The following is a 26,479-nucleotide window of genomic DNA, read 5'->3' as shown; positions in this document are numbered from 1 at the left end:
ACCTGACTCCATGTTTATGTTTATGAAGCTGTTCTGTGAAACACTGGTTTTTAGAATATATATAGGCTAAAATATAAACACATTGGCCATATCTGTCCTATATCAGCGTGATATGGTTCCTTCTTCAACCTGTCCATCTGTTTGATAGGCCTATTCTTAAACCTGCCTTATTTACTTATCTAGGTTAACTTACATTTTTATTTATTTAGCCTATATTTAAGTTTTATTGGAAAGCTAGATTTCTAACATATATTTTTGACTCGTTTTATTATCAACTCACAACTGTATATATATATATATGTATATATATATACATATATATACAGTATATTTATATATACTGTATATATATATATATATATATATATATATATGTATACAGTTTATATATATACGATATACAAGTTTTATTATTTTATTTCAAAATATTTTTTCAAAATTTAATTAATTATATATATTTATAATTAATCATATATGTATATATATAGTTTATATATATATACGATATACGAGTTTTATATTTTATTTCAAAATATTCTTTCAAAATTGAATTAATTATATATATTTATAATTAATTCAATTTTGAAAAAATATTTTGAAATAAAATACTAAAACTCGTTGGTTAGGTAGCATCCCATATATAGGCCTAATCATAAAATGCCTAAAATAGGACAAAGAGCATTATAGGCAGCGTTACTTGACAACGAAAAATCACACTGAAATTTAATACTGGACTATTAAAAATAATAAATTGTTGTCACATAAATTAGAATGTTCTTAATCTTCTTAATTAATTAATTTTCCAATTAAACCCGCTGCATGTCAGTGCAGTAAATGTAATTAATTCATGTGATAAATCATCAATACAAAACAAAAAATCAAAAAGGCTTCGATCTTCATTGAATGTAATGGACCTCCAGATCTCCTGACTGCTCAGAGCCTCCTTATAACCGAGTTATCTACATCTGATTCACACAGACATCTGGCGCTTTGCACCGTCTGTCTGCCCATTTGCATTATTATTCCTTTATTTGGTTGTTAATGCAAAAAACACCAGACCTGACTGATTGGTCCTCCATCACAAAAAGGGGAAATCGAACTGACTTCTTCTATAAGTGTAAAATGTTTTATTTAGATGTTTTATACTGTGCAACAGTAACAATACAATAAGTTGTCCATACAATCGAGCGATACAAATACGGAAAACACGAGGAGAGACATCAAAAACATCATTGAGCATGAAATGGAGCTGAAACAAGGAGCCCAAGTCATTCCCTCAACAACAAAAGGGGAATAAGAGAATAACATCATCGCTGATTAAATATGCATTTTGTTTATATTTACACGTGGATTCTCGCTTATAACGTGTTAAAGACGTGGAGGATAATAAGCAATCCGATTCCACTGCAGCTACAAGTTTGTTTTTCCAGTAAAAGGCAATTTAAAGTTGTTTTTTTTCTCCTCCATATAGGCATGTTTTCCATGAAGCCAACAGCATACAAAGTTATGTTCCTTTAAGTGGAACAAAGATCTCAAACACTTCCAAAAAACTAGACTTGTGGGGGCAAACACACAGAATCCTCTTTCATAAAATTAAAAAAAAAAAGTGTTATCATGAGCATGCATGTTTTTTAAACTGACAAAATATCCCATAACACACATGATAATAATCATGATTTTTATACACGTTTTTTGAAATCTGAAAAAAAGTAAAAGAAAATATAAAATCTTCTTCGGTCACTTCTGTTAAAATAAAGATGTAGCTTTTAAAAAAAAAAAAAAAAAAAAAAAAATGGGGATAAATGCTTGTCCATCTCCTTTTTCCAACTTTCTTTTTTTTTCTTTTTTTTTTTTTTTAAAGTCAACATCAAAAAATCTGCTTTCATATTATAAAAAAAACATTCCCACCCAACTTTCCTCTGTTCCTTTTATTATTATTATTGAAATGTCTCTGATTCCACTATAAACTTACATATGATGCCATAATATTCAGAACAACAGATGATGGAGAGAAGAAGAAGAAGAGTTGTCTACACAATGGAGCTACGTTGGCATGGAAACAGGAGGCCTATATTAGCTGAGCGGTTGTCTGGCGTTGGCTGGTTTCTGGTCCGGAGCTCCGCGTCATCCGGAGGAGGTCGACGAGCCGTTCAGAGACACCTTCCTCGGCTTGCTGCTGCTGCCGCACTGAGTGAAGGACCGGCTGGGGTTCGGAGGAGCCACAGCCGGAGTCCCGTTAACGGGGTGCTGCTGCGGAGACTGAGCTGCAGGTGTACCGGGGCTCGGTAGAGACGAGGACGTGGACGGAGCCCCGGTGGGACTCCCTGCTTTGTCGCTGGCTGAGTCGCTCTCTGGACCGGATGCTCTGCTCACGCTGTTCTGGCCTTCCTGCTGTGCGTGGCTCACCTTCATCTTCTTACAGTTGGGTCGGACTCGGTACTTCAGAGGCAACGGGCCGTTCTGGAGAGGAAAGGGTTAGAATAAAGGTAGAATAAGATAAGATAAGATATTCCTTTATTAGTGCCGCAGTGGGGACATTTGTATATGTATGTATTTTTTATTATAGGCAAGGGAAAAGTCATATTTTGGATGTTTAAAAGAGCTTGGTTACATGCAGTTTTCATTTGGAATAATTACCAAGTTTATATTTGGTCATGGATGCAGGTGATCTCCATAATGTGACTAGATTTTGAATTAGCTTGGACAAATGCATTTGGAGTTCATTTTGTTGTATAGGTCCATTATGGCTGGTTCAAAACATCTTTAAACATAGTGTGAAGAATAATATGTATAGGCTAAGATAAGATAAGATAAGATATTCCTTTATTAGTCCCGCAGTGGGGACATTTGCAGTGTACAGCAGCAAAGGAGATAGTGCAAAAAACAAGAACAACAAACAAAACAAAATATGAAACATTTAAATAGAAGGAAGTATATAACAAAACAAAAAAATATATATATAAACAAGATATAATAAAATACTAGAACTGTTGAATTAATTGCATAAAATAAATAAAAAATAAAACAAGTTTAACATTGCCTATTCTTCACACTAAAGATGTTTTGAACTAGTCATAATGGACCTATACAACGAAATTATCTCCAAATGCATTTGCTCAACCTAATTCAAGGTTTGAATAAAGATATAATAAAAATCCTGTTGAATTAAATCCAAATGCATAAAATAAATAAAAAAATAAAACAAGTTTATCATACATACTATTCTCCACACTACACTGTAAACAATTGCTGTTAATTTACAGCAGGATTTCAACAGTATTAACCTGTTATTGCTAAAAAACGGTGCTTTACTGTTAATACAAAAGAAAACCTGTTAAATTACGCTCATAGGCCGTTTTTTAACTGAACTATAATGCATTCTTAAAAAACAGCACTTTACTGCTGATCAACTGTCTGAAGTATCATCAGTAACAGTTTCATGCAGTATTTATTTAATTCTGGGACCTGACCTGCAGATGTGAGGCTTGTACATTGTACATGATTGTAAAATCAGTGAATTAGCTCTGTTCTTCACTCACATGTTGTTCTGGTTGGCATTCTGTGCTTGTAGCCAGCTATAGACAGACATTTTGGGAAAAGTGTCAACAAGTCCATTATAGCCTTTTTCCTAACAAGTGCCTTTAATTGTATTTAGTGTGACTATTCCTATGTCTGTAACCTGCTATTCAAGTCTATTCATCTAGGCAAAAAATTATGTTTATTAAAATGTATGTAAAAAATACAACCTAAATAGTGCATTGAAACAAATCAGTAAGATAATGTAAAAGAAAGGTGAAAAACAGCTATATAATGTATCTTTAAACAGTAAATGAACTGTAAAATACTGTGAAATTAATAAAAAAAAAACAGTTCAAACTGTATTTTTCACTAACAGTACAAAGCTGTAAATTTCAGCAACAGTATAATAATGTTAATTTTACAGTAACATTAAGGCAACCCTACTGCCAGTTCTTTACTGTTATTTTACTGGGAAATTCTTCACAGTGTATGTTTAAAGATGTGTTGAACCAGCCATAATGGACCTATACAACAAAATTAACTCCAAATGCATTTGTCCAACCTAATTCAAGGGTTGAATAAAGATAGAATAAAATGCTACAACTGTTGAATTAAATCCAAATGCATAAAATAAATAAAAAATAAAACAATAACCTGATATTTTCAGGTGGAATTTCATTCATTCATTCATTTCATTCTCACTGTGCAATATCATTTTCCACTTGTGCAATTTTGTTAATAGTCTGTTTATTGTCAATACTGCTCCTATTTTATACTTCCTTCTATTTAAATGCTTCATATTTGGTTTACACTTTGTTTAGCTCTTTTTTTACTGTGTTAGCTGATGCATCTTGTTGTTTTTCTTGCACTATCCCCTTTGCTGCTGTACACTGCAAATTTCCCCACTGCGGGACTAATAAAGGAATATCTTATCTTATCTTATCTTATCTTAGCCTATACATACTATTCTTCACCTTATGTTTAAAGATGTTTTGAACCAGCCATAATGGACCTATACAAAAAAAATGAACTCCAAATGCATTTGTCCAACCTAATTCAAAATCTAGTCACATTATGGAGATCACCTGCATCCATGACCAAATATAAACTTGGTAATTATTCAAAATGAAAATAGCATGTAACCAAGCTCTTTTAAACATCCAAAATATGACTTCTCCCTTGCCTATAATCAAATGAATTTTTAGGTGAGATGTATTTTTCCATTCCTCAGAGAATAACTGACTCTCCCCCTCTTTCATACACTCTCAATACCACCCCCCTACTGTATCCCTCTCTCCCTCTCTCCCTCTCTGGTACATAATTGTTTGCACACCGGCAATATTTGCACTATCTTTTTATATCATGTTTATAGCTTATATTATATATTGGTAGAATTTAAATTTTTTTATTCTTATTTTATTCTAACATTTTGATCTATTCTTTTGTTATTATACTGCACCAACAAAACCAAAGCAAAATCCTAGTGTATACCTCTTACACATGGCAATAAACACGATTCTGATTCTGATTCTGAATAACCTCTATGCGGGCCTACAAGCCAAATAAAAAAAATTGAAAATTTGAAATATATATACAATTGTCTGACCAAGAACCTTCCCCATCCAACAACCTCCTGTCAGTGTATTTTATGTTTAACAAATAAAAATATTTTTAAAATGTATATAAAATTGTCTGAGCAAGAACCTCCCCCATCCAACAGCCTCCTGTCATTCTGTATTTTATGTTTAACAAATGAAAATATTTTTAAATGGTCCACATTATAGTGTCTGCACCACCAACAGAGTGGCGGAAACCCATATATAACAAACATACAATTATTTTCTGTGCAGTGCCTTATAGCCTATTTGATGCAACTAAAATCAAAATGTGTGACCTGAATTTATTTGTTAGTAAAATAAAATCTAAATACACTCATTTGAAGATTATTGGTTGTCTTTGCTAAAAAAAATGCTAAAAACTGCATTTTTAAAAACAATAAATCACAAAGTGTTTAAATGAATGCTCCAGCTGATAAAACGGACATGATAATAGCTAAATGTATTCGATAATATAGAAGACTTAAAATGATCAATACAACATCATACATAAATGGACAAAATAAGAACATTTGATTTATGACTAGACATGTGGATAAACCAACTGAAATCAAGTGTATTTTGTCCAAAAAGATCTCTTACCCTTCTCCAAGTGTAGATATATGCTATATCCATTAACGTGTAGTAATCTTTCAGAGGTTCGTCTTCATACATGACTTCAACCTAGAGAGAGAAAAAACATATTTTAACTTGAATAGAGCAGTAAATATATCTGCATTTAAATACAATTTTTGAAATAAAAATCATAATATCACAATTCCCTTGTACCGACAGTTATATTCAAGTTAGTCAAAAATTATATAAATAAATAAATAATCAGTAAATCAATTAAGACCTGGTAGGCATTTGGGATGTCCATTTTGCTTCGCAGAAACTTCCTCAGATGCATGACTGTCATGGCTGCTGGACACTGCAGGTACCTCTTGTTAGCCACCTGCAGATTATGTAAATATTCCAAAATTATACACACGGCAACCCATTTGTATATAAATATACTGATACAGAGCAGGAAAATGATTTGCTATAAGAAAACAATGTAGCCCTTTCCCAAGAGGAAACCATGTTTGGTTAACATGTGTCAGATTTCACAACAGGAAAAGTGAACAATTAAATATAGCTGCTTCCTTAAAAAGGAGTCTGCAGGACGTTTCATTCTTATTTTGTTCTAAAGGATGTTAACAAGAAAAATAATGCTGGCAGAGAACACAACGTGGCCAAAAATCTACTCACAATATTTTGATCTTTAGACGGCTTGTCTTCCACTGCACCTCCCAGTCTGCACAGAATAAAATAAAGAGGAAATATTAATACTTTACAGCTCTGTGATACTTGTGTTTTTCCAGGTGCCAACATCATACCTACATGCAATAACACAATTTGATTATTAGCAATAAATAACATGATATTTAAAAATAAAAAAAACATATATTTTGTGGACACCCAATGATCTACCACTTGAATGAAGAGAACACATTTTTTTTTTTTCTTGAAACCATATTTGACACATACTAGTACAGTACTTGGCTTATTACTCATGTCAACAGCCCTTAAAATGTTAAAAAAGTGTTAAAATTGCAAAACATAAAATTAAATATAATAATAACATAAATATTTTGAAATAATTTCATTAAGGCTGAAACAGTGAGGGGCAATCCGTTACACATCTATCAGTCGCTTCCTTAAAAAAAAGAGCCTACATAAGTGACATCCAGAAATGATAACTGGAGGCCAATTTCTTAAACCTTATCCAAATATTACAATCCTAACTCATCTCTGCTTTAATAAACCCTCTACAAACATCTCAGTTTCAACCTAAATTTTTCGAATTTCTCTACACTTGTATGGAAATAAAAGAACATACAAAGAAAACAGACACACTTTCCGGTGGGGTTTTGCACTCCATCACGACTTAACCTAAAGAAAATAGGTGTTCAGGACATAACTTAGCAGTATATGACTCATTTGGCAGTGTTCCACCCTGGATATCTATTATTCTGGACAGTAGGAAAACTAAGTTTGGAAGACAAAAGGACAGTATGCCTTCTGATGCAGGACAGCAGAGTTATTAATGGGTCCAGAAAACACTTGGGTTGGACCTGATCAATTATGATCTATCTGAGACAATATGTCATTCAAATAACAAGATCTGATCAAATACATGACAATATGTATGCTTAAATGTTTCCTTAAGCATATTATGGCATTATAAATCATGACATTTCTATCGGAATGATTAATACTTAGTGGCACAAAACCAAACAACAATGCCTACCTGCTGTGATCAAAGAACTCAATAGAGAGGCTGATGATCTCATCATCTGTAATAATTCTCTTGTCCTCGTCCGCTACCTCTCCACGATCCTCATTTGATCCATTAGAGGCTGTAGAAAAACACATATGAATACCCAGAAAATTAAGTAAAAAAACAACGAATCAAAAATATATCATTTGGAACACTGAACTGCAATGAAACGCCTACAGAGCAGAAATTAAGTCTTCATCCATAGCTTCAAGAAATGTGGTTCTCTCTTGGGTGACTATAATGAAATGAAATAACATATTTATATACATTTGCTTTCTAACTCACCATCTACAGGGTGATCCGCATAAAAGTCTCTCCTCCTCTTCATTTCATCTGAGGACATTCAGGAAGACAAGCAATTACAAGTCTGTTCACTTTCTCAGTTTTCACAGAAATATAAAATCTCGATCAGGAATCAGAATATGTAACAATTACCAACATTTGGTGACATTACAGGGTTATTTCATTACAGCAAAAATAGTGCCTCAAAACCTGCCATACATTCAACATTCATGTTATCATATCAAATGGACATATCAAATACATGAGCCTTTGCAATAAAACAAATGTAGTTTTGCCTGACCTATTCTGAGAGGTTTGATCAACAGCATATACAGAATAACACCAAACAAAACCAGCACGAAAAACAACCCGATGTGATGATGACAGCAGTAGATATGATCTCAGCTCAGCCACCGCAGCATACGCATTTATAACAGATTATGAACATATTGAAAAACATTGAAAACATAAATATGTGTAAGTCTTTTTTTTTTGTAGAAGTGGTAATACAGATGTTACAGCTGGCTGGCTGACTATAAATGAAACAACTGATCAAAATAAAGCTAGAACAAGTGTGCAGATGCAGAGTCAGAATGAAAGTAAACACATGTTAGATAGGGTTCAACTGTCGCGCTCTTACTTTTGAAGAGGCCGGGAACCAGCTTGTACACAATGTCCTGTAGAGTTTTGTCAGACCTAGAGAGAGAGAGAGAGAGAGAGAGAGAGAGAGAGAGAGAGAGAGGAAGAGAAACTTCAGTCAAGTCATTGAGATACTGGAATCCCCAAGACTTGCATGGTTGAATCGTTCCTTTTCAATTAAGCTCTTGAAGAAGAGGAAAAATAAAAAGCTTATCACTGCAAAGTGTGTTTTCTTCGCTTAACATATACATTCATAAATACTCATTTCTTGCTTTGCAGCACATATGCAGCTTGCATGCAACACACACATATTCAATAGACATTCATAACTGGTATTCAAGGCTGTGGAAAATCTCACATATAGTATATGTAAGTGTTCCTTGTGTCTTTTAAAACCAAGCACTGGTTGATCCAGCCCGAATACAAATGGGGAAAAACACAAAAGGGCAAAAAAGAGGAAACAAAGCATGTTCAAACTACTGTTGTAGCTGCATAACATAACCAATAACAAAATCTGCAGGGGCACAAAAGCCAGTTTGTTTACACTGTGAATCTTAGGTATCTTAAAGACACACTCCTTTGCCCTAAATAATAAATACAATCTATGATCAAAAGCAATAAAAGAGACAAACAAATAAGATGCAGAATTCTCAATAAACACATTTCTCACCTAATGTTGAGCAGAGGCTTGGTTTTATGCACTTGTACATCACAGATGGGACAGTATTTGCTGGTTTCCAGGTAGCGCACAATGCACATCTTGCAAACTGCAAACCATAGAAAAACAAAAGAAAGAAATCAGATGTAATCTCAAAGGATATCCTGGATGTACACCAATCTGGTTTAAGGAGAAATCTGTCTGCAACATTAACACTGAACAGTTTATATCAAATCACAGTTGTAGGGAAACATGCAAGAAAGATTCCTCTATAGGCTATAACTTATGCAACATATTCTCATAGTCATTAATGTGCACAACTCCATGGTAACATTTCCCCCCTATACAACAAATGCCATTTTTCTTGTGTCAGTTTTCTCACATGAATGAAGACATTCGATGATGGTCGTTGCGTCTATGAAATATCCTCCACACAGGACGCACATGAGGTGAGGGTTGAGCTCAGTAATCTTTATCCTGGTCGTCCGATGCATGTTGAGAGGAAAGGAACAACAATCCTGCGTGGAGAGAAAGAAAAAGAGACGAGCAAGTCAAAACAATGGCATGCATGGCCGGAGAGGAGGCATCAGAGGTGATGCAGGTTCCTCCTTTTTACAACAGCGAAAGCAGACCATTTGGAGAAATCAAAAAAAAGGGCTGCTGTTTGTTTGACTGTGTTAAAGAAACATCATCTTTTATGCTAATCAAATAAGAAGGAGCGCGGTGGCAGATTGATAGCTGCAGCCACACAGAGTCACCTGACAAGAGAGACGCAGTGAATAATCATAAATCAATCACTTGGAGATCGATGGAGGCGCTGCGCTCTTTCTCCTCCTCCTCCTCGAGCTTCATGTTAAATCAACATGGTTCAACACATGGCAACATCAGAGGACGAAGTGAACAGCGCAGATCCAACCACACACACACACACACACACGCGGGCTTTTTTCAATCAAAGGAGTTTCTCAGCTTTAAAAAAAAAAAAAAAAAAAGAGAACAGAATAGAATCTAGAACAGAATTCTAGAACAGAATATTCTGGGTTCCATGCGTCATGATTTGGATAATCTGATATTAAATGCGGCATTTGTAGCTTTAAAATCAGTGGGCAAGAGTCGAGACAGAAATCTAAAGATATAGGCTATAACACTTATAAAAACAAATAAGACCAATGAAGCATCAATAGGCTGCCCTTCAAAATAAAATGCGCATCTGCGTCTCATAATGTATCTCTCATAATAAAAAATGGATAGATTTATTTGGTGGCCGTTCCACTTTTAAGAGTATGCGAAGACTTGCCAACAGCATCTCTTCTGATCCCTTACATGTTTTAAATGGTGGAATATCAATTTTTGCCCTCCAAGAGGCGATTCAGAGTCCCTACTGTACATTTAACCTGCATCAGGCTAAAGAAAGGCTTTTGTCCATCAGTCCATCTTGTTGCTAAATAATAACAATTAATGTGCTGCTAAAAGACATGTAAATCCAGAGGACAGATGGTAGTTTTGTAATGTGTTATGTATGAATAATTGTGATTTTGTTTTTTGTCTGATGGGTCTTACTTGTGTGCCTGTCTATGGTAACAGTATGTCTATTGTATGTGTACTTTGTCTACTTTGTCTGTGTACTCAGGTTCATCTGGATCAGGTCTGCTTAGTGTCCCCCAGAGTCAGAACTAAACATGCAGAAGAAGCAGCGTTCAGTTTTTATGCACCAAATATCTGGAACAAGCTCCCAGAAACCTGCAGGACCAACTCCAACTCTGAGTTCTTTTAAAACAAAGCTTAAAACGTTCCTGTTTGCTGTTTTTTATTGAACCAGATCATGATCTTATACTGCACTAGAGCTTTTACTCTTGTGTGTTATACTCTATTTTAGTTTCTATCCTATAGCTTCTTTTATTTTTAGCTTGTTTGTATTTTCTAATCTTTAATGTTTTTATAACTGTTTTTAATTATGTCTTAATGTTCGTTTGCACTTTATTTGCAATGTTCTTGAATGTTTATGTAAAGCACTTTGAATTGCCCTGTTGCTGAAATGTGCTATACAAATAAAGCTGCCTTGCCTTTCCTTACTTTTTGATTTATTGTGATGTGTTTTGTTTGTTTTTTTGTCTGATGGGTCTTACTTGTGTCTATGGTAACAGTATGTCTATTGTATGTGTGTACTTTGTCTCAAACTGAGCTGGATGCAAAATGAACTTCAGTGCAAACTGACAGTAAAGTTGTTTTGTATAACTAGACCTGAAATTGAGGAAATTCTGGTGGAAAATAATATTCAGTATGTGTGGTGAGTGTGTGGATGATATGGAGACACCCATTCACTGCGTCAGGTGTGCCACACGCGCTATGGGGGGAAAACCTGAGCGTTTCTATGGCAACTCCTTTTGCTTTTTAGCCCACATGGCTGGTCGCCAGTAAACCACCAGAACAAGACAGGATCTCCAACCAAAACAAACAGCACGGCGAGCTACTCTCGTGTAGAAGTCTAAGGAGGAACCGGAGGGACTATCCTGGTCCCTCCAGCGCACACAGGCAGACAGACAGACAGACAGACAGACAGACAGACAGACAGACAGACAGCGGCTGGCTGGACTGCCAGGCTGCCGACAGCACGGCTGCCATTTTGTGGAGGAAAAAAAAAAAAAAAAAAAAAGCCCGTATCGGTTGAACGGGGCTGCGAAAAAAGGGGCAAATAAAACCACACTATCCAGCGCGTTTACGCAAAATCCCAAAAATCTTTACGCACCACAGGAAAGGTGTAGCATATGCGCCCAAAACGGAGCAGAAGCTCGGCTCTATTCTGCGTGTTTTTCATGCGCGATAAGCAGCGCCGCGCAGCAGCAGCTCCACCAACAACCAACCAACCAACCAACCAACCAACCAACCAACATGGACAACACGACTGCTGAAGTTGAAGCGCAAAACACTGGATTATACTTATTATATTCTGCGCCATTTAAGCAACTAAAGTCACACACTTCATTTATTTAACATTGCTTATATACTTTGTGCCAATTGGCATTTATACAAACCCCACAAACATCATAAAACGTCCTCCAAACGACAAACGCATCCACATATTCCATTTTATCCAGTATTTATAAAGCCATTATAGGGCATCTTCTAGAAAAGGTTGTAAAACAATAATCTATCGGCGCGTATTAATACAAAAAAAAAGCTGTAATGACTTTCAGGGCATCCCCTTGATGAAATGAAAAAACACCAGTGATTATTAAAAGTCTAAATGTAACACACACACAGACATGGACATGAGGAGGTGACCTCTCTTTCAGCACTGGATGACAGCCAGCTCCTGAACATTGCTTATACTTTGTGCCATTTGGCATTTATACAAACCCACAAACATCATAAGCTCAAACGGGTGAATATCCTCCTGAGCCCATTGACATGTGTCCTCTGTAGTGGACGTTTTGTCCACATGCATATCCTCTTACTCTTTTGACCTACTCTATCAACCCCTGGTGTATTGTAAAGAGGACATCCTAGGCTTTCCAGTGATATGTCATGTGTTGTTTTTTTTTAATCAGTTTGAATGTATTCTTGGTTTAATATCACTCACATTCATTTTTTTTTAGTCTTTTCACACTGAAATAGTCCTGTAGTCCACTATACAGTGGACAATAAAAATAAAGTTTAACAAGCCTACATTTCTTTTAACCCCTAAATAGGAAGGAAATCACAAAAAAAAGTAATTGGAAGACACTTTTTAACTCGGTTCCCAGGAGGATATACGTCCTCCAATGACAAAGTATCCACATATTCCCTTTTATCCAGTATTTATAAGCCATTATAAGCATCTTCTAGAAAGGTTGTAAAACAATAATCTATCGGCGCGTATTAATAAAAAAAAAAAGCTATAATGACTTTCAGGGCATCCCTTTGATGAAATGAAAAACACCAGTGATTATTAAAAAGTCTAAATGTAACACACACACACACACAAGACATAGACAAGAGGAGGTGATCCCTCTTTCAGCACTGGATGACAGCCAGCTCTGAACCACACACTGTTACTTTATGGAGGAGCCACAGCAGCAAGGCAAGTTTGGACAGCGACTCCACACATGGATAATGATGGATGTAATGTCTACATACATGCAGAGAGAGAGCCTGTTGCACCATTAATCGATTGACTTGGTGTTTGGACAACTGGTCTCCTCTCTGTCCTGTGGGAGCTGCATGATCACTTTATAAGAGTCAATCACTCCACGAATCCAAAAAGAAGTTTGCTCAGACTGGGAACGAATGGTGTTTAAACCAGCAAAACGCTGCTGTAAAGACTAAATCAAGAAACAGGGACTGTGGGCTATACAGAAGATGCAGCCTATATACATCACATTGGCTGTGTTCTTTAGTTGGTGTTGATAACACATCAATTAATTCAGACCCGCTGTAATTCTCTCAATAAAGCAACAACAAATGAGGAGATTTCCTCTCAGCTTCTTTGCAATGACCCAAAACAGAGAGCAGTTCCTCTTGTAATAAAGGTTCCCCCCTTTACACGTAAATCAGCAGCAGCTGGAAATAACCCAATTAAAAAATCGGCAATGGGAAAAACCCAAAGACCTCAGACAATCCAGAAAATGTTGAAATAAATAACCTGGAGATTCCTAATCCACCACATGACTGAAAAGTCAACACAAACAAGAAGCACTTTTGGTGTCTTAAATGTGACTCATAACACACTAAACCATCCAGGCTACATTAGAACATCTACTCTCAGACATGTGAGGCTGTCAACTTGCAAACCCGAGTGTGGGTTGGGGGGAAATACATTAATTTTAACCCATTAAGCACACACAGAGGGTGCCCAACAGCATTCATGAGTAAAATGATAATTTTTTATCCCCCCAAGAGGCAAAAAAAAGCCCTGGCTCATGTCTGCTTGTCCTGTAAAGCACCAGATCCAGAGCCACACACAGTGCGCCAGCATTTAGCCTGCATGGAGGTGAAAATATAGAAAATCCATAATGAGCTTATACATGTCAACAAACAAAACAGTCTATGTGAAATTAAGTGACTGCTATAGAGAGACTCCACCAGCCTTTATGTCTCCTGGCCGACGAGTCGCTCCACACATTTTTTTTTAATTTCTCAAAAACCCAACCATCCTTCTTAAATATAATAACCACACACCAAGACATAAAGAACCACTGTTTAACCATGATCCAGTGTTTTTACCAAAGCAGCCGTCATGAAACATTTACGCACAGTTGAAATGGTTCGCCCTCCTTGTCACGTTTCATGGGATATACAATCCATGTTAAGTTAATAAAACCAGAATTTAGTCACATACAACCAAAAGCAACACAGCATCGTGTCCACAACACTCCAAAGAACCAATCTCTATAAAATAAACCCTCTATATGGAAGTATGAACCTAGAAAGAGCGTTTGGAGCACTTGCTGTTGTGCTCATCTCATCCAACCTCAGCCTGTTTCACCCGACATCTCCCACTTTACATAAATCCAAACGACGCAATGCAAACCCCAGCCAATATCAACTTATACGCACACGTTGCTCAATAGTACATCATGCGACACCGGGTGCGCGTGGATCTTAATTCGCATTCGTGCACGAGCTAGGAACATGTTTTGCAGAAAGGAATAAAAAAAAAAAAAAAAAAAAGTGGTTGCTTGCACACACACACACACACACACACACACACACATACTGGAGCTCCACGTCGGTGATCGCTACCGTTTGAAAAGCTCCACATCCACCAGCTTGGATCGGTAACGTAAAGGGGAAAAAACACGCACAAAAGCACCACGCAGAAGCGCTCCTTTTGCGCCCGTTAGTTGGAGACGATATCGATGAAGGCGTACCTGGAGGCTCGGCTGTGAATCCGTGGAGCTTGAGGCGACTAGACAATGAAAGTTGGTGAGTGCAGCTCAGCAGAAAATGAATAGGAGCCGAGCCGCCATCTTGAAGCAGGCTGCAGACGCTGTCAGTGGCGGAGAGGAGGCGCACGGCGCACCGGAGCGCATTTCAGATGGTGAGAATAAAAAACAAAACTCCTCGTTTTTCCTCTGCGCGCTGTGAGCGTATCCGATATCCACGGAGCTCCAGTGCTCCCGGTTCGACTCCCACTTCGGCACCGACAACTTTGCCTCCAAAATATCCTCCGCTTCAACCCCCTCCAGTAGAAAATGCAGCAGCAGCAGTCAGCGTGTGTGTGTGTGTGTGTTGCTCTGTGGAAACTGACACCGTCCCCAAAATGGCTTGTAGTTCGACCGCCCCGCTTTGGTCACGTGGTCTCGTTGCTTAAGGGTGCCTAGGAATTACTGTCGGTGTATGCTGTTTTCATCCTGATCTACTACGCATGATGCATAGACTCAAATAACACACATATATAGACATTTTTACAGCCTTTTTAAGCAACACATCTTAAAAACTAAGAAGCAGTTTGTGCCTCACTTTGAGCTGAAAGGACACCATGGCACTATGGTTTGCTGTTTTTCCCCTGATCTACTGCGCATGATGTAGAGACTAGAATAAACACACATCTATACATTCTAACAGCCTTTTAAGCGACAAATCTCAGAAACCAAGTAGCAGTTTTGTGCCACACTTGGAGCAGAAAGGACACCATGGCAGTTGCTTAAGGGTGCCTAGGAATTACTGTCGGTATATGCTGTTTTCTCCTGATCTACTACGCATGAGACTAGAATAAACACACATCTATACATTCTAACAGCCTTTTTAAGCGACAAATCTCAGAAACCAAGTAGCAGTTTTGTGCCACACTTGGAGCAGAAAGGACACCATGGCAGTTGCTTAAGGGTGCCTAGGAATTACTGTCGGTGTATGCTGTTTTCCTCCTGATCTACTACGCATGATGTATGGACTAGAATAACACACATATATAGACATTTTAACAGCCTTTTCACCAACAAAATCTCACAAACTGAGTGTCAGTTTTGTGCCTCACTTGGAGCTGAAAGGACACCATGCAGCTGCTTGAATATCACTGTCGGTGTATGCTTGTTTTTCTCCTCATCTACTACGCATGATGTATAGACTTAAATAACACATTTAACAGCCTATTAAGCAACACATCTCAGAAACTTAGTAGCAGTTTGTGCGTCACTTGGAGCTGAAAGGACACCAGGCAGCTGCTTAAGGGTGCCTAGGAATTACTGTCGGTGTATGCTGTTTTCCTCCTGATCCACTAAGCATAGACTAAAATAACACACATATATACATTTAACAGCCTTTTAAGAAACAAATCTCAGAAACTAAGTATTAGTTTTGTGCCTCACTTGAGCTGAAAGGACACTGCTTAAGGGCGCAGAAAAAATACTGTCGGTGTATGCTGTTTTCTCCTCATCTACTTCGCATAGACTAAAATAACACACATATATACATTCTAACAGCCTTTTAAGCAGCAAATCTCAGAGATTAAGTATTAGTTTGTGCCTCACTATGTAAGCTGAAAGGACACCATGGATGGCAGCTGCTTGAAAATTACCCTCGGTGTATTCTGGTCTCTCTATAATGTAGGCTATGACGCATATGATTTTAAATAACCCATAATATACATTCATAACAGTTTGATGCACTTTTCACCTCGAAAAGAAACACAACACATAGCCCAATCCTCTCATGTACTTTGGCTCAAATGAGACTATTACGCGCGTGTATAGAAAGTAGGCTACTGATGGTGATGGTGTGCCCTCTCGTCTCTCTCTGATGTTATAAATAACTGCAGCACAAGCACGCACTCTCTCACACACACAGTTCCGTGTCGTTTTGACCGTCCAAATCCACTCACACAAGAAGAACAACGCAGTCTATTGGAGAGCACCATGCCAGGCAGCTTTATAACCTTTATAATAATCTCTGTTCATCTTTGCTTAAAAAAAAAAAGACCCATGTGACAAATGGCTCTGGTGTCAAACCTTTGTCACAGGCTTTTCCTGACATCTGCAAAAAAAAAAAGAAAAAAAAAAAGAGAGAGAGAAAAGGAAGAAAAAAATGCGCCACAACATCCACTTGATGAATTGGAGCCTTTATCCTCCAGCCAGCGCCGCAGAAAATGAAGGCATCTCGGATGTTTATGGAATCTGAGCCGCTGTGGCGCTTCAGCTGAGGAGCTTTGAACTTTTCAGCTGTGTGAGGTGGATGCAGAAAGCTTATGAAGGGTCTAAAAGGGGGACCAAAATTCCTGCAGAGAAATGTAGCTAATAAAAAAGTATAACTTTTTATAAATAAACTAAATCCCATCCAGAAAAAAGCTGCTCTTGTTGCAACAAATGCTGCAGGAAACAATAACACACGGCTGTCATGAAACTATGGCAAAAATCCTATTCAGGGTTGACAAAACATGCCTATACCTCATTGGCTCAAAATTAAATGTTTCACATCTCTCCGACACAAATCCTAAAATATGACAATGACATCAACTGAATGTTATTAAAAATATTTCCCCGACCAAAATGGTAATTTCTAAAAGACAATGTGTGCAGCTATATCAGTGTGAGCACATGGATTTATTCAAAGCAAAAGGTGGATTTGATTTTTTTCTGTTTTAATTGAAACACACAACTTGGAATGATAATGGTCTCACGTGCACATCATGTCAATCTTATAGGTACAAAAGAAGCTCTAAAGAGAGATGAGCAAAATGCCGCTGGAAACTGCTGAAGTTCAGTGCTTTTGTGGTGCCCGAAAAGGCGAGGAGGAAACTGGACACCGGCATCACATCTGACTGGCTTTCTCCACACTCTTGGCAGCGTCTTTGAGCTTTCCCACCAAATCCTGAAAACAAGCAACCATCGATCATTTTCAATAGGAAACACGTCCGGTGGTAAAAATATATATATTTAAAAAAAAAAAAAAAGAATATTATACTCATTAGAATAAATCAAATAAGAATTAAACAGAATTAGTAAGCGTTCAGAATTTTGATTACTGAATTCTGGAATATTATAATATTTGGTAAAACTGAATTCACCAAATATTTTGCAACGTTAATCCAACATTGTTCATCTAAATTGTATTATTTATTTAAAAACAGGTCAGTCCTCACATCACATAAACAGAAAGCATCAAACAGCCGAGTGTACTGTAAGTTATTATGCCAGTATAGCATTTCTTTTTTCACACTTGATCAACTTAATGCATCATCATCAATACGAAGTTCAGTTGGTTCCATTTATTATATTTAAGGTTTGGCTGCAGCAATGAAAAGCTCTATCATTTATTAAGTCGCAGATATAATGATACAATTTAGTACATATTTTCTTTGGATGTTGCCCTCTCTGAAGAGGAAAACTGCTCAGTGAGTCGACTTCTTTCACTTTCGTTTCTGAGGCTGAATATGGTGCGTAAAAGCTCATGATACAACTAAGATGGTCTAACTCTGGAGTAAAAATGACAGACGAGTAGATCAAAAAGCAGCATTCAAGGAATAAAATCCTTCCTCTACCTGTAGCTGCTCCACTGTGCAGGTGAAGTTGATATCTTCCGTGGATCCTTCATTCTAACAAAAAGGCACAATCGTTGTTTTACGCACTGCAGAAGCGCACCAAACACATCCAAGAAAATCCAGGAAAGTGGAGGCATGCTTAGAGTCTTACCTCCGTGTTCAATGAAATCAAGTAGAAAGGCTCGTTGACCTTATCGACCTGTGCGTTCTGCATGTCGGGGAAACAACATTTTTAGTTTGGTGCAACAAAAAGACAAAAATGTGCTCAAAAAACTTGTTTAATGTACCTTTACGTGGTATTGTAGACGCCATGACGCGTCTGTAATCTGAGGTGGACACCTTCCTATGCTAGAGGAGAGGGACAGAAAAGATTGTGTTGCATCTGTAATCTCGATTAAGTAGAAATTATACAGAAAACAGGATCAGCATGATGGAGAAAAAGCAGAAATGTGTTCTCAAAATGTATCCCCATTTGAGCATTTTTAGCCGGATCCTCTAAAGACTTTCAGTATTTAACAAATAGTCCTTTTGTGGTTATTTAACCACATGTCCCACAGTTTTGTGTGCCTACTTTTTTTTATGAAGATTAAAATACTTTCCGTGTTTTTATATGAATTGACCATTTGTTTGCAACTGTTTCGAATCAGTTTGCAGACAATGAGGTTCTTTCACAAAGAGCGTTTGTTTATGGCGCGTCATAAAGCAGCATTTACATTGCAATTAATCACACTCCATGTCTCTTTCGACTCTCTCTGCTTCTTACTGGGCTGAAGCAACAACTTTTCTTGCTCTTCCCTCATTTTCAGTAAATAATCTAATCCAATTCTTTAAGATTATGTCAAAACTATTTTTTTTTCTCTCACATCTCATGTCAATCATAATTACTGAGGAGTCGAATACCAATTGGAAATAAAAATTCAGTTTGTGATCATCAATGAGCAAAAACTTTCAGTTATAATTCTGCAATATTTAATTTACAACTCATGCTATGAATTTTGTATGTATATACGTTTATTGATGTATTGAGGCTTCACTGTGTGAACTCACAAAATGTGAATTCTTTTCAGAAAAATCTCCATGTTTGATTGTTGAAAGTTGGTCTAAACTGAAAGCTCTGGAAAGAAGACCTCACACTTCAACACAGTTCAATACAAACTCTACTGTAGCTTCTAGAAATATCTCTGTGTGTCAACTCAAAAAAAATCTCATGTTCCAGTTTTATCTTGGAGACATGATCAGTTTGGGATAAAACAACTCTAAAATAACATCATCACCTCCACTAATCTCTTCACCACTGACAGCTCTAAGAATTTCAAGCTTACCTTGCTAACAGGCGCTCCAGTTCTTTTTTATGTTTCTGTAAAACAAAACATGGAGATCAATGAGTTATGGGCACAGTCACAAGATGACAAAACATTTTTTTTGTAAAATTTTATAAATGCAATATTGTTTGAAGTGTCACCTGATGTGTGCTATAGAAGATTTCTATTCTCTCTGCACTGAATGTGAGCTCTTCAAGGCAGGAGCTGCAAGAACAAAACAACACTTTAATTAGATTTCACAAAACTGCAGATTTTTGGACAACTTTACACCAGCATTTTAATTGTAACCTTTGTATTTTTCCCTTCCCAAAAAGAGATTACAGGGGAACAAATACATCAGTGCTACTTTGGTACCATGTAGAATGAATGAATGCGGATGCCTCCATTGTCCAAGTTAACGTTTGTAATCACAGTTAAATTGCAGTTTTTAAGAAATACAAGGCAACCTAAAAGCTGGAGTTTTTATGAGAAAAAATGAAACACTTTCCTAGAAGCCTAAGAGATCTTTAGCTTTATATATCCTGAACACCCAACTGATGATCAGATTATCACCTTCCCTTCTCTGACTAAAAATCTAAACATTAAGGCAATGTAGGTGGACAATTGTGAGAAACTGTATTTCAATCATAATCTACCACTGATCGACTCAGACCAACATGTCAAATGTAACTATATTATTTTAATTGATTTGCATCCATCTGCTGTTCCATAAAACTTGCAGACAAATTTCAAAAGTTGCTTAATAATAAAAGGGCCAATAAAAGATTGGCCCTTTGTTTTATTTGTGGGAACATTTCTGCTGTTTTGCAAGCAGGACATGTTACACATCTGGGACATCTGGGCCACACATTCAGAACACAACAGCAGCATGGCTAATTAACTCATTTCAGTATAACAACACTGTGACCTCCTGCAAATCACACTGATGCAGTATTTTAAATGTACAATATTTGTTTGCTGTTTTATACAGTTTCCTCTAGGAAATAAGCCTATCTCACATATTTTGTTAATTCAATTTATTACTGCAGTCTAATAGCCTATAGGCTCATGGTCTATTGGGAGATGGAATCAGAAGGTAACAATAGTGTCCTTACATATGGTTAACAATATGAATATAGGCTACAATATAAAACCATATAGAGCAATACATTTGATGTCACACTGTGATATTAGCACAATTTTCAGAGCCATATACAGATAACTAATGAGCCTATTTTTTAGCAAGTGTGTTGGGTTAAAAACAGTCAACAGGAAAACTTTTAGTCTCCTACCTGATCGTTGACTTGTCTGCGTTTTGTTTGACCGCCTCCAGTATGAAGGTGGTCACTGCGGTGTGACTCTGCTTCAGCAGGATCTGGTCGATCTGCTTCAGCTCGGGCTGATCTGGAAGCACAAAACACCTAAATGTGAGGATGCACACTCTGCAGGTAGAAACACGCAGATCTTTCTCTCTCTGTGGACGCAACAGACGCGTTTGATTGGTATAAATGATGTAGGGGATCCATATACTCTCCAGATTGACGTGCCAGAATGGAAATCAATGACAATTTGCATGTGAATGGGCCCCTCAGCTGCATCAGCCAGGGGTCCTTTGTTTGTTTGCATGGTGGACATTTCACTTTCTATATGATTCTGCCATTATAAAGAGTCGGAATGCTGCAGAAGTTGGACAACACATGCAAAAAAAAACACCAGTCGAAGCTGTAACTATTGCATGAGGTAGCCAAATCATGCCTTCATATTGCATTATTTATATTTAGATCTAAATTAGTAGGCTATAACAAAGATCTATGGTTAAAGAGAACAATCGGATGTATCTCCTTTATCGTTTTTTTGGACTAATGGTGATTGAAATAGTCTAACACAGTCTTTTCTAATGTGCTGAGTAGACTTGAGTAGACATTTCACTTTCTCTATGATTCTGCCATTATAAAGAGTCGGAATGCTGCAGAAGTTGGACAACATATGCAAAACAACAACCAGTCGAAGCTGTAACTATTGCATGATGTAGCCAAGTATTTCGTCATTTTGCATTATTTATATTTAGACATAAATCTAAATGAGTACATAGCCTACTGGTGGTTCCAAAGATCTGGTGGTTAAAGTGCACAATCGGATGTATCTCCATTATCGTTTTTTTTTGGACTAATGGTGATTGAAATAGTCTAACAGTCTTTTCTAATGTGCTGAGTAGACTTGATGCCAGTTTAAAATGACAAAAGGCATCCCCGAGTGGCCGTGTGATTGTGTGACTGCTGCTGAATGTAAAGCAGCTCCAGCAGCAGCAGCAGCAGCAGAAAGAGGACTAATATAAACCCGCTTTAGTGCAGCTGATGGGCGGCTTGTCTGCTGCTGCACCGCTGCGCCTCATTACAGATCTGAATATAAACACACAGAAAGAAAGAAAGAGCAACATGCACGTAGAAAAAAAACAGCAAAACACATCGAGGCATGCACACACACGGGGGTGAGAGAGAGAGAAACCGGAAGCAGCGGCGGAGGGAGACAAAAGCGTCGGCGGTGGAGAGGAGGAGAGTCGGCTCACCGAGGACGCCCGGGTCCGCTGCAGAGGAGAGCAGGCTGCGGAAGGACGCGTCCAGCAGCGCCTGGTAGCTGCTCTGGTCGAAGCAGGAGGACGGGTCGGCTAGAGACTGCAGTCCTCTCTGCACAGACTCAGACAACTCCATTTTGCAAAAAGGGTTGACCCACGACACCAGACCACGTGATGGATCAGCTGATGTAGCGTGTGGTGGAGCAGCAGAGAGCTGAGGCTGATTCCACCACCAGAGAGCTGCAGGGCTGGTTAATGTGGAGAACCCTGTTATGGGAGCACGATTTTGGGGGGATTGCTATTAGGATATGTGGTGGTCTTCATATTGCGATTCTCCCCTTGTTGCTCATATGTGCACCAAAGAGGCTATAAAGACAAACTTGCCACTACATGGTGAAGCCACACATTTTTTTTTTTTTACCTCTAAACGTAGAGAAAAGTGGGACACTGCCTAATTTGGGACACCATAAGCTCCAGTGGGTGTAGGTCTTCCTCAAACAAATACAAGTCAATAAAACTATTGGTATTTCATGTCTTTTTTAATATGCCTAAATGCTTCAAAACTATTATAGTCTTTATTCATTATTATTTATATTTGTATTGCATTTAATTATGCTTTCTTTGCATAACAGATATGGTAATATAGGTCTTGGTCTACAGTATATGTCATTCCAATATGCCTAAATGCTTCAAAACTATTATAGTCTATTGTTTGTTTGATGTTGCTGTTTGATTTTTTTCAAGGTTTTGTAACAGCAGTAACATTGTAAGTGGTAAAATTACTGAACATGAGATTGCACATTTAGCCTTGAGTGTTTCCTATGTTGATTAAGGTAATTTTAGGCCTTTTAACAGACTTTTCAGTGTCCAACATTTCCGACATGACTGTCCCACAATAGAAAATCAAGATTTGTCTGAGAAATCTTGGCATTAGAGTACTGATATGTCTACCAGTTTTTTTTATGAGTGTGATATCTGCATTTTCTTTTTTTTGTTGGTTTGATTAGGACTCATCCTGGGGATTTCGGAGTGGTACTGGGTTTGAATTTAATGTATTGGCTTCATATCACAATATATTCCAGAATTCTGAAATGCAAAAAATGTCCTACATTAGGCTAATTCACCCTATATTCTGATACAGTTCTATACAGTACTAAGAAATCTTACAAAAATCTCTGAATTATTGAAAGATGCATGATTTGCTCTAATATTATAGCCTATGTCTGTTAACCTGCGACCTCTTGAAGTCAACATGAAAACAGTCAGAGGTCAAGTCAAAAGTGTGCTAGAATCTCTAAATCAATGGATAACCTTTAACTTTTAAACTTTAAGACTTTTGCAGTAACCAACGGTGTTTTAGTTGTGGGCAAATAAAGTTTAATTCAGACTTGTGACTTGGATTTGAGTGCAATGGAAATATTGTAGTCCCCCTTTCTGCAGCTATAGCTGCTTATTTAAGTAAACTGACACAAAAAAATAGTCCCACTGAAACCATGAGATCTAATGGATTCATGTAATCCTCATGTGTTTTAAAGTCTGTTGAATAGATGAATAGATTTTTACCATGCAATTATTCACACACAGATCTGGCTGTAGCTAATTTTATAGCCTGATAATATTTGCTCTATAGTGCATTGTCATTACCTGTATATACACTGATACACTGTTAGGGCCATTCTTTCTTTAGGCTATGAAGAACTGAAACCAGGAAATGATCTATATCTCTCAATGGTTTCTGCTGTTGAGTAAACTGAAACAAAAATACTCATTCACAGAGGAAAACCTAATGAATTTCTGTAATTCTCATCTGTTTTAATGTCTGTTACCCTACATAAATAGATTTTACCCATACAAGCATTCACACAGATCTGAAGTAGCTCAATATCTGCAATACATTGATTAACTGTTAGGGCCACTGTTTCATTATGAAGAGCTGAAACCAGGAATCTCTCAATGGTTTCTCCTCTTAGGCTAAATCACATCGCACAGGATATTTAATTAATTTGATTTATTTAACCTTTATTTATACAGGTAACCTCATTGAGACACAGGGTCTCATTCTCAAGAGGGGCCTGATACCGACTCAACAGCAAACAACACAAACTTACAGACATACAGGACATTCATACAGAGACAAGATAGAACACAAATCATAAAAGTGATATGAGCAAAATGAGATGAAGTGAAACTGAGAAGACAAGGGATTATTCATTGAGAAAGTGAGACTTTTGTATACACACTGTAGTTGCTAAAGTGGAGAAGGCACCAGCCTTTTTTTACAGTTTCATTTCAAGAAAATTGTCTATGCAGTTGCTACTAATATTCTACCACATTGAAACCTGTTATTCATCTTGATTTTTACAGTTGAGATTTGGACTGTGTGAAAGGATGCAAAACATGAACTTTATGTTTTATATTTTTACAACCAATGTAAATCTGACTTGTGTAAAGTGATGACAGTACCGGCCTTTTTACAGTTTCATTTCAAGAACATTGTCTATGCAGTTTTGCCACTAATATACTACCACATTGAGACCTGTTACAGTTTAATTAAGTCATCATGTTACATGATTTTCCTTTGATTACCCTGAAGAGTTGATCCAGCATAAATCTAATGTGACCTTTTGGTTTTCCCTGTTAAAGATCAAGATACACAGACGGGGATAAATTATTTTTTAAGACAGCTGAAATGTGGATTGTGTGAAAGGATGCAAAACATGTATTTTATGTTTCATATTTTTTACAACCAACGTACATTTGACTTGTGTAAAGTGAAGACAGTACCAGCATTTTTACAGTTTAATTTCAAGAACATTGTCTATGCAGTTTTGCTACTAATGTACTTCCACATTGAAACCTGTTACATCAGTTACTCTTTTCATTAGGTGACCTGAAGAGTCGAAACCAGCATTGTGCCGTATTGGTTTTCCCTGTTAAAGATCAAGATACACAAATGGGAGGTAAATGATTTTTAAGACACTTTAGATGTGGATTGTGGGAAAGTACACACAACATTTAATTGTTTTTACAACCACATCTGACTTGTGTAAAGTGAAGGCAGCACACACCCTTTTAATTTCCAAAGCATTATCTGTGCTGAATTATCATGGGTTATTATACCACAGTGCCTAACCCTATAACCTGTTTAAAACACTTTAACACTTAAGTCATCATGCTGTTACATGTTGATATGATTCTCTATTTTAATCATCTGCATATGCGGTTGTTTTTCGTGTGGGGGAACTTCCCTCACAGAGTGTTGTAGGGCAGTCACCAGGAAGAGTAGGTCAAAACATGTGTTATTAGTGTGTAATGCAGCATATACAGAGAAAGGAAATACCCTTTAGTATAAAAACACAACTGCATTATTAACTGTTTGCTGCATAAATAGGCAGTCACCAGCAAGAGTAGGTCAAAACATGTGTTATCAGTGTGTAATGCAGCATATACAGAGAAAGGAAATACCCTTTTGCATAAAAACACAACTGCATATTAACTGCATAGGCTATAGATGTGCTCCTAAATTTCCCCCCAAACTGTCAGAAAAACACAAGGTCATGGTATCATGACTATTTTAATCCTTTTTTCCTTTCCTATTGGTCTTAACGCTGTTATTATTTTAATGTCCTGTTGGTTTTAAGTTGGTCTTAATGTTTTATTGTGTTGTTTTTATGTTTTTATATATAATTGTACAGCACTTTGATCAACTTTTGTTTTGTTTTTAAATGTGCTTTATACATAAATTTGGATTGGATTGGATTGGATCATGTGAACAACATGGGGACATTCAATGGCAAAAGAAGAGCATCTTTTAGAGAAGCAGAGGAGAAGAAAGAGGAGATGATTCAGCATTACTTGCTTCTTTTATTTATCATTGAGGCTACTTGGCTTCTGCTGCTGATTTGGCACATTTTTATGACCACCAGCAGCAGTTAATGGGTTAAAACTCTTGGAGGAAAAAATAATGTTTTCAAATGCTTTTTATAAATCACACTACTAATTGTGGGCTGCATCATTTCACCTATAAGTGAGAGATCTAGAGATTTGGAAACGAGAACTGGAGGATCTACACGCTGCAGCAGCTATCGGAGTGACCTCTGACTCCAAAGCTTTGTCCAAAGTCCATTTTGGCTCCA

General features: G+C 37.2%; 1 protein-coding gene across 1 annotated transcript; it reads right to left on the bottom strand.

The window, feature by feature from the left end:
• Positions 1-1,110: 1,110 nt before the first annotated feature.
• bmi1a (bmi1 polycomb ring finger oncogene 1a) lies at positions 1,111-22,622 on the bottom strand. Its single transcript, XM_037757598.1, is given in 17 exon segments — positions 1,111-2,460; positions 5,718-5,798; positions 5,971-6,069; positions 6,366-6,411; positions 7,408-7,516; positions 7,723-7,770; positions 8,360-8,415; positions 9,029-9,125; positions 9,399-9,534; positions 14,866-14,930; positions 17,752-17,800; positions 18,471-18,524; positions 18,622-18,678; positions 18,758-18,818; positions 19,793-19,996; positions 21,064-21,175; positions 22,338-22,622. Coding segments are annotated over 17 exon segments (1,752 nt in total). The 5' UTR covers positions 22,480-22,622; the 3' UTR covers positions 1,111-2,124.
• Positions 22,623-26,479: the final 3,857 nt, after the last annotated feature.

This window comes from Sebastes umbrosus, chromosome 21, assembly GCF_015220745.1.
Source record: "Sebastes umbrosus isolate fSebUmb1 chromosome 21, fSebUmb1.pri, whole genome shotgun sequence".
NCBI classification, from domain to species: domain Eukaryota; kingdom Metazoa; phylum Chordata; class Actinopteri; order Perciformes; family Sebastidae; genus Sebastes; species Sebastes umbrosus.
The sequence above is the reverse complement of the archived record's forward strand: the minus strand, read 5'-3'. Positions and strand labels throughout refer to the sequence as shown.